General features: G+C 40.0%; 1 protein-coding gene across 2 annotated transcripts in view; it reads left to right on the top strand.

Moving 5' to 3' along the window:
- The window catches only part of fchsd2 (FCH and double SH3 domains 2), a 75,955-nt gene that overhangs the window by 54,387 nt on the left and 6,125 nt on the right, over positions 1-15,443 (top strand). For both annotated transcript variants that reach the window (XM_026191269.2, XM_026191267.2), the window contains 5 exons: positions 4,051-4,140; positions 4,361-4,423; positions 10,824-10,958; positions 14,116-14,199; positions 14,344-14,521. In XM_026191269.2, the coding sequence (XP_026047054.2) occupies positions 4,051-4,140; positions 4,361-4,423; positions 10,824-10,958; positions 14,116-14,199; positions 14,344-14,521 (550 nt within the window). The remainder of the gene's footprint in view (positions 1-4,050; positions 4,141-4,360; positions 4,424-10,823; positions 10,959-14,115; positions 14,200-14,343; positions 14,522-15,443) is intronic.

The raw sequence follows: 15,443 nt of genomic DNA, 5'->3' as shown, positions 1-15,443 counted from the left end.
TCTCTAGATTCTGCATCCATGATGGGACGGTCAACTCGAGAGGGACTGGAATTCAGGCTCTGCTCGAGTCCTTTCAGCTCAGGGTAAGAGTGGCTGTTCAAATATGCCTGAAGCTGCTAGAGATGCTTACAGCAACCTTTGAAGCCTGGCCATCTGAGGGTTCATCTGGTAGCAGTATGGGTAAACCATGATGACCATATCAAGAGTTGGTCCCTTAGCACGCATTTTTGGGTAATGCAGTTTCCGCATGGTGCCAAGAGTTTGCTGCCCCCTAGAGGGAAATGGCTTGCAGCATGGGACCTGGCATTGGTCTTGCAGGACCTGGGCAGGTCACCTGTTACGCAGGTATATCCATGATGGAGAAGTTATTAAAAAGTGTTTTTCTTTTAGCAGCTGCAACAGTTAGCGAGCTCCATGTACTCTCTTTCAAACCTGTACTTTATGCTGGAAACTTGATGGCTCTGAAGTAATGCTGTGGCCAAATGTGGCTGTTCTACCCAAGATCTTGACATCCAGCCATACTAATGAAGCCATAGAACTTCAGGCGTGCGACCCTCCCCCCTTAGATCAGAGTGGAGGATGCAGTGGATTTTTTGTGTCTATAGATTAGGGAAACACAGAACTTTAGGCACTCAGAGCAGTTCTTTATTAGTTATAATAGGAAGAACACGGGAAAAGCTCTGTCCAAGCAGGGATTTTCCCACTGAGTTGTTGACACAGTAAAACGGGTGTACGAAGTAACAGGTGCACCTGTCCCTTCAGATGTTAGTTGTCAGTGTACCAGGGTTATGGCCACATGAGGCGTTCCACTAAGTGAAATCTATGCAGGGGCATCCTGGGCAGCGTCTTGCACGTCTAAATGTCATTAGCTTAGTAACTTAAGTTTTTTTGTGATGATAAGTTGTTCCCTTAAATATTTAAGTGCTGCATTTCTGAGGAATTTGTGTTTTTCTGGCTAAGCAGTCTCTACGTCATATCATAACAAGCAGACTATCTGGTATGCCTGCTTAAGCTTGCACGATTACAATCAGTCAGTAATCAAGACTGTTATTATTTACTGTAGTTAAAGCTGTGGTTTAAAGCCAGTGTTTACAGTTAAAACAACAACTGTTGAAATGCTTATTGAATATAAAACTGCAGGTGAAACTGTGTCGAAAATAGAAGTTGTGAATTTGAGATAAAACATTATAGCTGCTTCTAATTTTAATGTAAAGGCTGAAAATGTCAGCAAGTTTCCTGTTTTTTTTGTTGTTTTACAGTTTTCTATGAGCATTTTTTTTATCACAAACATGAAGCAAAAACCATATATGTAAATTTGTTGGCCCACGGTTTTAGCCAAATCTTTAATTAAATATGTTAAAAAGCCAAGGGAGGCTGGGAGGTTTATATTGACAGGATTATGCATTTTAGCTGTGTGGACATGATTGGAAAAAGCAAGGCCGAGTTTTTTTGTTTGTTTGTTTCTATGATGGTCACAAAAAACTATACAAAATGAAACGCCTCACACTTTTTATAGTGCTGTATTTATTTTTCAGTGTTTTGTTATAGTTTGCACCGTTCAGTCTCCACAGATATCCAATTTTTCTAAAGTGGAATCAGTAAATACTGACAGAAAGGGAAGAGTTATGTATTCTGTGCTCTACAGATGAGCCTGTTTGTGTCTTTCTCTGAAACTGCTTGACAGTTATTACCATAACAAGGCTTAACAGCATAACTAAGTGATATGAGTGATTCTTGCTATGATAAAAGACAAGTGAAGATGGTCAAAATATACAATTAAATGCGTTATATATTCTTTTATAAATGATATAGTATGCCCCAGGCTAGCCTGTAATGCGCTGCTGAAGCTAATTAATAAAACAACATGTTCCCAAGATCAGATATCAGGAGAAAACACAGCACTGGGATGAAGGGAACACTTTTGATCTCATTAATTTGTCAGAGAGAGGCACATGGCAGTTGTATTGCATATGCTGTAGGAGATACATACTGTGTGCAGGTCATTCGGACTGAAGCTAATCAGATTAAGATTTTCTCCAATTTCTCTTAATGGAAAATCCTAAATTTTAAAGCTACCAGCTCTTTTATGCTTTGAAGTACAAGTTTAAACCAAAATCTAAAATTCCTTTATTTAAAATAAACGATTATGGGCATTTTTGCTGCTTTCCTATTTATAAGAAGCTCTCAGAGGGGGTGGGAGTGAGAACAGCTGAGGCAAGGGGCTGTTTCCATACGTAGCTGTCGGAGGCTGTTCTCAAACTGCCTCCACTAGACAATCTGGCCTTGTTGACTCACAACATCAGAGCAGAGAGTAGGTTGTGCTCTCAAAAGTATTTCACTACAAGCAAGCAAAACTAACAAGAGTTGGAAAGTTGACTGAGTGGATCTGCTCATATTTTTCTACACTATGTGTATTGACATGTGAGCACAATTGAATAAATAGGGCATAGACATAGCCATGAGTCTCAGCAAACCAACCCAGACCAGTTGGTTTGCTGAGATGATGACAGAATGCACTGTGAAAACTTATAGTACATATAGGGAGTGATTGCAGTGGTCCCCCTGTGCCTTTTATAGTTTAAATAACTCTTCTTTGCTGTTTGTCTATCACAAGGAGCTCACATACCACATTATTGCTTTTATCAGCATAGCTGCTGTTATGTGTTTAAATGCTTGTTTGTAGCACCTTTTGTATAACACAGTTTGACTTCCGTAGAGGTCTTTGTACAAGACGTGAACCCAGAATCCTTAATAATTCAATCATAAATCAATAATTGATTTACAGCTGGACTCCTGATGTTCAGTTCTGCTGGCCAGAGTACTAATGAGCTCATGTCACGGCGAGGTGTCTGTCTGTTCATCCACAATTCACAAAAATCGCTGCTTCTCCTCAGGTATTGATCAGACTTTAGTGCAACTTGCACACAATGATCAGCCGAGTCTCCACCCAAATTGTGCTCAAGGTCAAGGTGACATTTGTCATTTTATGGACTTTTATGGGCTTTTTATTGTGATGGATGGTAATCCAGATGATCTGCTAAGCTACTGATGTCCTGGTTTTCCCTGCGAGTTTTCTATCTATCTATCCTCCATCTATTTTTCTATTTCTTTCAGTTTTGCTAGTATTGATTATAGATGCTCTGTCTGCCTGACTGTGTGCACTCTATCCACATGTGATTTGCACTCACACCATTGGCTGTGCTTCATATTGACTTACATTAATGATTTAGTGCTGCAGCTTTCCTTAAGGAACAGTTGCTAGCAGTGTAATGGCCATTATTTGTCCCCATCTTAGTCTGGTATGTTTATGGTTCAGTAGCAACAGCCAAGGCTGGTGTTTGTTAGGTGCTGCTAACGGAAGGGAAAAACTGAGGCCCATGAAGTGGCTCAGGCCTTTATTGATCAAAGTGTGGGAGTCTGTCTTGACGGCGTGTCTTTCTGTCTTACTCCGTGCCTCTGTGGGATGGAGCTATCAGCTATCAGTCTGCTCTGTCAGCACTGGTGAGAAAGGAAAGAAGCAGGTAATGAAAGAGGAAATTGATGAAAACAATGAGAGACAGAAGGAAAAGGAGACAGGATTAGAGATAAGAGCGAGCTGATGCGAGAGAGCTTCAATGTATATCTCAGGGGTTCCTCTACTGGTGGATATAGCATCATCATCTAGTCTCATTAGAGTGCAGCAAGTTTTGATGATTTGTTGCTTAGGAGACTGTGTGACCCAGTTTTTAAACATTTTGGGGTGAAAATTCAGTTTGCATTGAACAGAACTCGTGCAGCTGTCAAGATGAAAGCTGTGACATGAGTAGAAATGGCTCCTTATGTTTCCTCTAACATACAGCTTCATTGTAATTTCCATCTTTTTCTTTAGGACCTTGCATTTTAGTAATCCCATCGTTTATGTAGGTAGTTGGAGCATTATTAGCATGTTTGCTAATAACCAGTCATTTGTATAGTGTTTTATATCATCCTTTCTTTTAAAGATTGATATTGGACTTTGCAGCCTTGGTACATGTGCTTCTTTAACAATCTTAACCTCTTTGCTCTCCAAAGACAATAAAGTTGAAAGCTGAAGCTCGGCTGGACCTTCTACGCCAAGTTGGGGTTGCCGTGGATACCTGGCTAAAGAGCGCCATGAACCAGGTGTGTATTGTCAGTGAGTGTTGGGAAAGCATGCAGGTATGCTGTGTGCTCATGTGCATGTCCCTGACCTGTGTGAAGATTTATTTGATATGCGTATGGTTGTGTTTGCAGTCATATCTTTGAGCACTTTTTTTTGTTGTTGTTTGTATATTTTGTGTGTATGTGTCTGCCTGTTTGCAATATGTGTATAAACCCCTGACTCTCTCCGTGCATGCTGTAGGTGATGGAGGAGCTGGAGAATGAACGTTGGGCCAGCTACACTTCCCACGACCCCTCACTGTCGGTGAGACACAGCCCCTCACTACATCTGCATTGCAGCTATTTTTTGCCAAGCCAGAACAATTAAACTTGTCTACCACTGGACAAAATTTGGACAAAATATTTAAAATGTATATATTTAAAAGTAGTTTTAAACAAAACATGGGTCCTAATGTTACTACCAGCCTGCAATATCTGTTCTCACTTGGCTAGAAAATGCAATTCCTACACCTACAGGGTAAATAACAAACTATATGACAAAGATGAATGTGCCCACCTACTGGATGTTTAGTGCTTTGGCTGTTGGAGTCTTAGGCTTTTTAAAGTGGATGTAATCATATGTAGGAGCTGATTAAGTCTAGTGCTAACTAGAGGTCTGGTTTCTGGGGAGATCAGTCCACAACTGATGTGTTGCATTGTGTGTTTTTCTTTTCATGTATGTATCTCACTATATTAGCAGTGTGTTTGAGATCATTATCATGCTGAAGTGTGAAGCCACTGACAATCAGACAGTGGTGTACATGGTGGATCACTATCTGTCTTTTCTATGTTCACCACTTGCTGAAATGCAAACCATGACAGAGCCTTCACCATGTTTTACAGATGGCTGTAGACACCCACTGTTGAACCTTTTTTTTTTTTATCTCCATCAACAATTTGGACCTGAAATTTGAAATTTGGATTCATTACTCCATCAGACCAGTTGCCACTGATTTTCAGTCGAGTTCTCGTGTAATTTGAAGTACCTCAGTCTTTTATCCCAGTTTCCTTTCATTAAGAAGTGCTTCTTGACATCCACCCCTTCTACCGAGAGCATTTCTGAATGGATCAGCTAAAGGGTCAGCTGCATCTCTCAGCTCCTGCTGTCCAAGGAGCTTTCCTGTTTCATAAGGACACAACTTTCAGATGCTGTTCATCTGCTGTAGATAGGTTTCTCTTACACATGCCACTTGTTCTCTTGTCTTCTACCTGTCCAGTTTGCTCAATTTTTTTAACACACTGCACGCCATGCTGAGTTATGCCAAGCTTTTAGCTAATAGCTCTTTGGGAATCACCTTATTACTATTTTAAGGTGTTTGAAAGCCTGGAGAACTATAGCTAAAGAGCACTTTAAAACGTTACAAGAATTTCTCGCTCCTTGTAAGCAAAATATAAAGAAATGGCTCAAGACTTTTGCACACTTTTTTGTAACTGTGTTTATTGCATTGACACTGGCCTGCTGTACCCACTAAAATGAACACCCTCACATCAGTAAGCTGTATATGATCTTTTGATTTCCCAACTGTCTCTCAGTAAATTCTTCAAATTCACTACACAAGCACGGCACTCAATTCAGCACATTCAAAAATGAAATGCTAAACTTTTAACACACGGGCTCATGGCTGCTCATTCTTTATGGTTTCATTATCCGTGAAAATCTCCCAACCAGAGTAGCTCTCCTGACAGATTACTTTCTGAAAGATGTAAATTGATAAATAATTGACCTTGGCCCTGCTGCCTAATCATCTATCACACCAGTTAAAGACTCTTAAAACGCCCCACTTCCTCAGTGGAATACTGATGTAGTTCTCTCTTAACTTTATTTCACAGCTCTTAGCTTTAATGACAAAGTAGACAGATATGACGTCTTTTGTGTATCATCTCATCATGTTTGTGAAAGTGTGCGCAAACTGTATGAATGTGCTAATGGGTCCCAAGTTTTTCATGCTCTGTGCAGAACTCCACCCTAAAAATATTAGACACTTTAGAAATACAGCTTTTATCACAGAGGTATTTTATTATGAAGTATCAAAGTGCCATATATAAACTATACACTGGCTGTAATTCAGCCTTACATGCTGTGTTCTTTTGTGTAGGGATATTTCTGCGTAATTATGTTTGTGCATTTGTATGTGAGTTGTCTTCTCTGCATTAGCTTTACAGGGAGGCAAGTGTGCCAATCACTAGTAGAGTGATCCCACATGGGGCTTTGTGAGGAGACGTGTGTCTGTCTGTCAACAAGACTAAACATAGCCAGTCTGCTTTATTGGAAGCACTTGACATTCTGCTCATGTGATATTGCAGCTTGCAGCTAACACTAGAGAGAAAGAGAGAGAGAGAGAGAGAGAGAGAGACACTGAACTTAAGAAAGAGAGAAAATGGAGAGAGAGATGAGCTAAATGGAAAAAGAATGAAAGAGGCATTTGTGCAGTTAAAGGGTGAAAGAAGCAGCAGCAGAGAGACAAGTACTGAAGAATGAGAAAAGTTAATTGGCTGTAAAAAAAAAAAAAGAAAAAGAAGAAGAAGAGGAGGGGTATGAGGTGAAGGAGAAGAGCAGAGATGAGGAGAAAGTCATGTCAGAGCAGAGGCATTGGAGGTGAGAAAGGTGGGGGTGAAAACAGCCAATAACTTGCTGTAATGTGATTTTATACTGTAAGAGATATAAGGTGTGGCATGTTTGCTCAGACAAAATGGTCCCCACACCTTGAGTCTCCTCAAGATTTGATCACGGTGCACAAACCTGCAGGTCAAATCCAATTTGTAATGAGCCAATCACATGGCATCAACTAATTTCTGCATGTAGATATGGTTAAGATGACCTGCTGACTAACTGAGCATCAGAATGAGGAAGGAGGCTGATTTAAGTGAATGTGGTGTAAGCTTTTCAGAAGCTGCTGATCTACTGGGACACATAACCATCTCTATCTACAGAGTCTAAAAAGTAGAAAATGTCTAGAAGGGGTCAGTTCTGTGGGTGAAGATGAACACAAACTCAGATGATCAGTCATTACAGTCAAGGTATGCAGAAGAGCATCTCTAAACATACATCGTGCTTTAAAGCAGATTGGCTGTAGCAGCAGAAGACCGCATTTCTGCTGCAGCGTTTGGATAGTATTTGGTCACACAGCATAAAAGCATGAATCCCTGCTGGCTGCTTGTGATGGTGTGGGAGATATTTTCTTGTTACCTGATCCCTTTAGTACCAACTGAGCATCATTTAAATGCCACAGATATGCCGTGGCGGACAAAACTGTGTCAACTGTGTGATGCCATCATGTCAATATGGACCCAAATCTCTGATTAATTCAACAAGGTGCTGGAATCACCTTGTTGAATGTATGCAATGAAGAATTAAAGCAGTTATAAAGGCAAAAGGGGTCAAAGCCACAAGAAAGATGTGCTTAATAGTGTCCAGTGAGTGTATGTCTCAAAATATTTTATACTAAAAACAGTCAGGAGGGTTAAAATTTTGAACAATATTTATCTTCTTTTGACGGCATTTTAAAACTTCTCTTGTCCTATTTACAAGATTTGTCTGTTGTAGGCGTTTGCTGAAAACTCAGTGTGGTTTAGATGTCATTAAAAGAACAGACCAGGAGGCACATTGAGTATTCAGGCATATGACAGCAGTTCATCTGACATAGATTTTATTTGGAGAGCCTGGGGAGACTGACAGCAGCAAAGAAAGCTGGGACATTGTTATTAACAGGGTGCAAGAAAAAGAGACAGTATGAGAAGGGAAGGAAAAGTCAGAAGTGACCGATAACAAAGAAAGAACAAAGGATTGATGTAGTGCGAGTAATAATCTGCACAGGACGTGACAGAAACACAATGAAAGTAGGGAGCAGGCTCTCTCCTCGGCCGTTTCTTCATCCCACTCAGGTTTATTAATCTGAATGAAATACTGCAAGCCTTAAAAACCTCAGGCCTCTCAGACAGCAACTGCCTTCATTACAATAACACTTTTGCAGTTATTACCTCCAGGAACAGTAAAATCTTGCACTGGCCTGTCTCCGCTGTATTGGTACATATACTGAGATGTATATTTTGTGGTACTTTATAGGGTTATTACTGGAATACATACTGGCCTTTACTTCAGGGATTAAAAGGAACTGGTCTCTGGGCTAAGCAGCGTATTCTTAAATCAACAAAGAGGATAAGCTTAATGTGAACCAACAAACAAGCAGCCACTAAAGAAATGTGGCCCTGACTGAAGCCTCCACGCCGTAGGTTCTACATGGCTGTGCTTGAAATCACCTTCTCTTTACAATGAAATTACCCTTGTCCAGGTAGTAGTGGTAAATGATGTGTTACATCAGGGGTTTATTATTTAACATGGACACTTATCAATTACTAACAGACCGCAGCAGTGTTTATTTTATGTGGTTCAGACATGTCAGTAACTATTGAAAGGATCACAGGACTGTGTCCTGATGTTTAGGTGAAACACACTCACACTCAGTTTATCTTATCCTGTAACACGTTTTCCTAAAAACGAAGTCATCTTCACGGCAGCACATCACTTAGGATGGCGTGGTTTTTAGGGAACTGTATCCAAACTGCTGAATGGATTGCCACGAATGTTGGTGTGCACATTTATGTGCCCCTCAAGATTCATTTTAACAAAACTGATGTTCCTCAGATCTCACTTTTTCATGCGTTAGCAGGACAAAACAACAAAAATTAAGGCCAGTCCTGTCAGTTTAACTATTACTGTGTTTTTACCAAGCTAATTATAGTCAGTACTTATTCATATGGTAAATGCTACTGTTATTCTATTTATTTTAGAAATCATGGCTGAACAATATACAGCATCACGGCAAATGTAATGTTTTTATTATGCAGGTAACAGTTTTAAAGAAGCACAAACGTAAGTCCATGTTTATATTTCTTCTAGGTAAAAAGTATGCTCACAATCAGGAAAACAAAAAAAGGAGGAAGAGAGGTCTATACATTATTTTTTAACACAAGCAATTTTTTGATTCATCATCATCTCCCTGAGGTCAGCTCAGGTCAGCAGGTCAACAGGAAAAATGACCAAAAACACCTCAAAATTGCAGCAGCCATGCATCCTCAGATCCAGGAGAAAAAATGTAGGAGTGACATTATCTAAAATACTTAGCAGCCATTTCCTGAAATTAATTGGATGACAATTTTCCAGTACAGATTAATATCAGGTAAATATCAGAGCATTAGATCCAGTCTCTTTGTACAGCAAAAATAAATGACGTGTGTACAAATGTGTTTAGGCTCTTGATACAAAATACAAGACTTTAAAGACCAAATTACACTTGATACAAATTCAATACAAGAGCTTTAACCTCCTAGGACTTGGCGTCCACATATGTGGACATCACATTTTGGGTTATTTAGACCAAAATACTCAATTTTGCTCTACAAGGGCCTGATATCCACTTACGAGGACATTATACTGCTACTGTTCTATTGAAATGTTAAACGAATATCCTCATATGTGGCTCTCATTTTTCTTAGAAACAAAAATCAGGTAAAAAAAAATCTGGTAATTCTTTGTTTTTACATTCATCGGGTCCCAATCAGTCCAAATATCAAAAAGAAATTAAAAATGCATGCTGTGGAAGAGTTCGGGTCTTAGGCGGTTAAAAATAAAACATATTAAAAGCCTTTGGTAACGTGTTACCAAGTGGGTAAAAACAGAAAGCCTTCCTCCTAAAGCAAATAGTGTTAATGACACACCCATGTCAAGGTGCAAAAACATTCCCTATTTTCTTACCCATTCCTTCAGATAGTTTTGATAACAGTGTCTTTTTTATTACAGAATCATATGTCAAACTCTGGAGATTAACTAAAGTACTAAAGACATACATGTTTTGTTGTGCACCGTTATAGAGTTTACTGTGTCAACAGAAATCTGATGACTAAACACAATGAACTGAGAACACACACACACACACACACACACACACACACACACACACACACGCTATTTTCTCTCCCCATCTATTGTTACTGGTCAGGTCAGCCTTCTGTCTGTGATAGATCTTTCTACCAGCTGTATCACATGACTTCCCTGTAAGCCAGTGAAATTCACATGGAACAAACGAGGGAGTGGCTGGCTCATTTGAAACATTAGTCCTGGTACACCTGTGTCAAAAAAGCTACAGTACACACACTGAGCAGGATAGAGAAACTCAGACAGGAAGGAGCGATAGAAAGGTAAGGAACTATCTGTACAGATGGAAAAATACTACAGGTGGCGAATAGACAAGACATAGTCTCGCAGCTGGTTATCGGACGCATAGTAGAAAGTGAGAAGAGAAGCTGGGATCATAACACAGCTGGGGAGCTGCAAGGTTAGTTTGAAGCAGTAGAAATAAACAGATAACAGTATACCTAACTAGGCATCACTTGGACAGCAGGAGTTGTGAGCACTTTGACTTTTTTAAACTGGTTTACATTAATAATTTAGCTAAACATCAAAGAAAATATAAATATACTGAGCATTTTACCATCTGGTATCATGTAAAATATGTTAAATGTTTTGCATTTAAACAGCTGTTGTTGTGTTTTTGCTCTTGAATATAGGCGTGTGTTTTAATCATTAACTTTAAAGGTGAGTGGAGCTTTTCTTGTTTGTCCTTGTACTTATCAGAGGTTTTCATTGTGGATCTGTTTGTGTGTTAAAGGGCACAGTGGACCTGGAGCGTGAAGAGGGTGAAGAGTGTGAGGAGAATATGGAGGTTTTTGACGACAGCAGCTCCAGCCCTTCGGGGACCCTCCGCAACTACCCGCTAACCTGCAAAGTCCTGTATTCATACAAGGTGTGAAGCAGCATGCACACAGTTACAGGGTGACACACACCTGCATGCACACAGCATCAAATATCTGCCTACTAGAAAGGAAACACCTGCAGCACACAGTATTATTGTTGACATATGTATGCCATTTAAATACCTCATTAACTAATCATTAATAGAGAATTGTTTGGTTATATGGAGGACATCTTAGGTCAACTGAACTCCTCCTCTTGCTGTTTAGATGTCCTGCCAACAAGTTTTTTCAAAAAGGTCTCAAAGACTTTAGAGTCAGACCTGTTACAGATCGTCAACTTTTCCTTAATGTCACTAAAAACTGCTGTAATAAAACCTATACTGAAAAAGGACAATCTTGACAAGACACAAATGAACAACTACAGGCCGATTTCAAATCTCCCATTTTTAAGTAAGATCATTGAAAAAGCAGTTTCTCAACAGCTCAATTACTTCTTAAAACAGAATAACTGCTACGATGCCTTCCAGTTAGGTTTTAGACAGAACCACAGCACTGAAACTGCTCTGACCAAAGTGTTTAATGACATATGTCTGAATACAGACAGTGGAAAAATGTCAGTCCTAGTTTTACTGGATCTCAGTGCAGCATTTGATACAGTTGACCACAACATATTACTCAAACGACTGGAGAACTGGGCAGGTCTTTCAGGAACTGTACTAAACTGGTTCAAAACATACGTAGAAAACAGGAAATACTTTGTATCAATAGGTAACTTCACATCTGAGCAGACAAGCATCACATGTGGAGTTCCCCAAGGTTCCATCTTGGGACCCCCTCTGTTTAACATTTACATGCTCCCACTGGCACAGATTATAAAGAACAACAAAATAAACTATCACAGCTATGCAGATGACACACAAATATATATCACAATGTCACCAGGAGCCTGAGGCCCTGTACAGGCTCTTGGTAAATGCATTGAGGAAATTAATGACTAGTTGTGCCACAATTTTCTCCAGCTAAACAAAAACAAAACTGAGGTAATAGTCTTTGGTGCCAAAGAAAAACGATTACAGGTCACCAGAGAACTTCAATCTCTACACCTAAAAACCACAAACCAGGCGAGAAATTTGGGTGTAGTGATGGATGCAGACCTAAACTTAGAAAAACACATTAAGACAATAACAAAGTCAGCTTACTATCACCTCAAGAATATATCAAGGATAAAAGATCTGATGTCCCAACAGGACCTGGAAAAACTAGTCCATGCATTCATCTTTAGTAGGCTTGATTACTGTAACAGCATCTTTACAGGTCTACCTAAAAAATCAGTCAGACAACTACAGCTCATTCAGAACTCTGCTGCTCGAGTCCTCACTAAGACCAAAAAAGTGGACCACATCAGTCCAGCTCTGAGGTCTTTACACTGGCTGCCTGTCCGTCAGAGGATAGACTTTAAAGTTCTGATGCTGATGCTGGTCTGGGATGATCAGGAAGAGGAGTACAGAAGTCTGGTGAGGAACTTTGTCGCATGGAGTCACACAAACCACCTGCAACTCAACACCTCAAAGACTAAGGAACTGGTTGTGGACTTTGGGAGGTCCAGAGAAGGTCCACTGCCGGTTCAGATAGAGGGGGAGAAGGTGGAGGTGGTCAACAAGTACAAGTACCTCGGGCTGTGGGTGGACAATAAACTGGACTGGTCATGCAACACAGAGCACCTGTATAAAAAATCCCAAAGCCGACTGTACTTCCTCAGGAGGCTGAGGTCTTTTAACATCTGCAGGAAGCTCCTGAGGATGTTTTACCAGTCGGTGGTTGCTGGAGTACTTTTCTATGCTGTGGTGTGCTGGGGGAGCAGCACAGCAAAGAGGGACTCATCCAGGCTGGAGAAACTGATCAGGAAGGCTAGCTCTGTGGTCGGCATGAAGCTGGACACTCTGGTGACAGTGGCAGAGAAAAGGACATTAAAGAAACTGCTGGACATTATGAACAATGCTGGGCATCCTCTGCACACGGCCATAAACAATCAGAAGAGTCTGTTCAGTGACAGGTTGCTTCTCCCCAAGACAAGAACTAACAGACTTAAAAACTCCTTTGTCCCACACGCCATCAAACTGTTTAACTCCTCTCTGGAGGGGAGAGGGAGGGGAAACAGGAGGACAAAGGAGGGGGGAACAACTAAGCTGTAGTGCCTCTTCACCTCACTGTACAATACCTTGTGCAATACTTTTTGTAAATAGTCAACAGTGCAATAGACTCAATACTTGAAATGTGCAATTCACTTGTATTTTTATTTTTTATTCCTATTTATTCTATTTATCCCCTTTGTATATTTTATTTATATTTGTCTCTGTATTTATATGTGTGTGTGTGTGTGTGTGTGTGTGTGTGTGTGTGTGTGTGTGTGTGTGTGTGTGTGTGTGTGTGTGTGTATATATATAACAATTCTGTAACTGTAACTTCGGTCGTTGCTGTGCTTTTTTTGGAAGTCGAATTTCCCAGAGGAACCCACCCGAGGGATTAATAAAGTTCTATCTTATCTTATCTTATCTCTTATAAAGCTCTGAATGGTTTAGGACCAAAATACATCAGTGACCTCCTGACCCAGTATGAACCTTCCAGATCCCTCAGGTCATCTGGATCCGGTCTTTTATCAGTTCCCAGAGTCAGAACCAGACACGGAGAAGCTGCATTCAGCTTTTATGCTCCTTATATCTGGAACAAACTCCCAGAAAGCCTCAGATCAGCTGAAACACTCGGTTTATTTAAATCCAGGTTGAAGACTCACCTGTTCTCAGCTGCATTTGAATAAAACACCAAATCCACACTTTTAAGCTTAAATTTCAAAACTAACATTTTAACTACTGATTTTATCTATTTCTGATTTTATCTGTTTTGATTTTATATACTGTTTTGTTTGTTTGTCTGTTAATTAGTTAGTTAGTTTGTTTGCTTGTTTTAATCAATTTTAAATCATACTTTTTATTTGTTTTTGTTTCTAATGTCTCTGTAAAGCACTTTGAATCACCTTGTTGTTGGATTGTGCTATACAAATAAACTTGCCTTGCCTTGCCTATAAGGTCTGGCTACTCCCTTTTTCTGTCCTTTCACATCTGCTGACCTTTCCTCCTTTCATACTCTCCTACTCTCCTTCCCACTTTCTCTGTTTTTCTTTCTTTAACTCCCGCTGTGTCTCTTCCTCAGGCCTCCCAACCAGATGAGTTAACTATCGATGAACAGGAGATGTTGGAGGTCATTGAGGACGGAGACATGGAGGACTGGGTTAAGGTACCCGATCGCAGTCAAGTGCTGTAGATGTGTATCGCATTTTTTTTGCCAGTTGAATAATTTGATCGTTGTTGTGCTACTGTCTGTACTGACATGATTTTTGGGGCTTCTTTTGTTGTTGTTGTTTATTTGTTTGTTTCTCAGGCACGCAATAAGGCAGGTCAGGTGGGCTATGTCCCAGAGAAATACCTGCAGTTCCCGACCTCCAACAGTCTGCTGAGCATGCTCCAGTCTCTGGCTACGCTCGATGCTCGGTCACACACTTCGTCTAACTCAACAGAGCCAGAGCTGCACTCGGGCTGCATAAACGGAGACACAAATAGTAAGTAACCCTGTAAGCACAGTTGCTGTGAAGGATTAATTAAACTTCATGGCAGTAGTTAAAGGAAAGAGGTTAATTCTAGTTGTACCCGTGTAAATGAGTTTTCACCCATAAAGAGGTTATTGTGGGCCACTAACTGAGGCATTTTTCTCTTTACTGCTTCTGTAGAGTACACTGAGTACACTAAGCAGGGTATTATTGGAAAGGGGAAATGTAGGGGTTGCCCACTGAACCTTGCTGGGATGCTCTAAATAAACACCCTTGACCCTAATCATTTCAGTTCATTTACAATACTCTACAAGGGTCTTGAGCAATGCTTCATTTCTTTATATTTTGCATCCAAGGAGATCATTTTTAAAGTGGTCTTGAGCAATAGTTATTCAGGCTTTCCAGAGGTTTTCCAAAGACCAAATATTGTATTTCCATGTATGTTTGCACTTTTAATAAATCACAGTACTGCATGTCAATGAACTAGAACCAGTGCCTTCTGTAAAAATCCTGTCTCATATTCAAAGAGAACAAAAAGAGAACAAGAGCGGAGCATTAACCTGACTGTTAACTGTTAACTTTTGCTGTTTTATTTCTGCAGCCCTGTGGGTTGTATTCACAAGTTCATTTAAAAGTAAATTAAACTGGTAGACATAAAGTTTGAGCTGAAATTCAAGACAGCCTTAAAAAAGGAGCTGGAGTTACTTGTACAGGCCGTACCTATCTGGTCATCAATGCAAACGATGCATAACTTAATTATTTCGTACAGCCAGAAACCTGCATTAATCGAGCTTTATTGGTCAAGCACCATTTCACTGACAACAAAAACAAGGAGAGGAAACTGGGTGGTTGTAACTTTTGCTATATAAAACTCTTTATTTTATGTTATTTTTTAGTCTTTGCATGCTTCTTTACCTGCCTTATTTAAAACCTT

This window comes from Astatotilapia calliptera, chromosome 14 (genome assembly GCF_964374335.1).
Source record: "Astatotilapia calliptera chromosome 14, fAstCal68.1, whole genome shotgun sequence".
NCBI classification, from domain to species: domain Eukaryota; kingdom Metazoa; phylum Chordata; class Actinopteri; order Cichliformes; family Cichlidae; genus Astatotilapia; species Astatotilapia calliptera.
The sequence above is the reverse complement of the archived record's forward strand: the minus strand, read 5'-3'. Positions and strand labels throughout refer to the sequence as shown.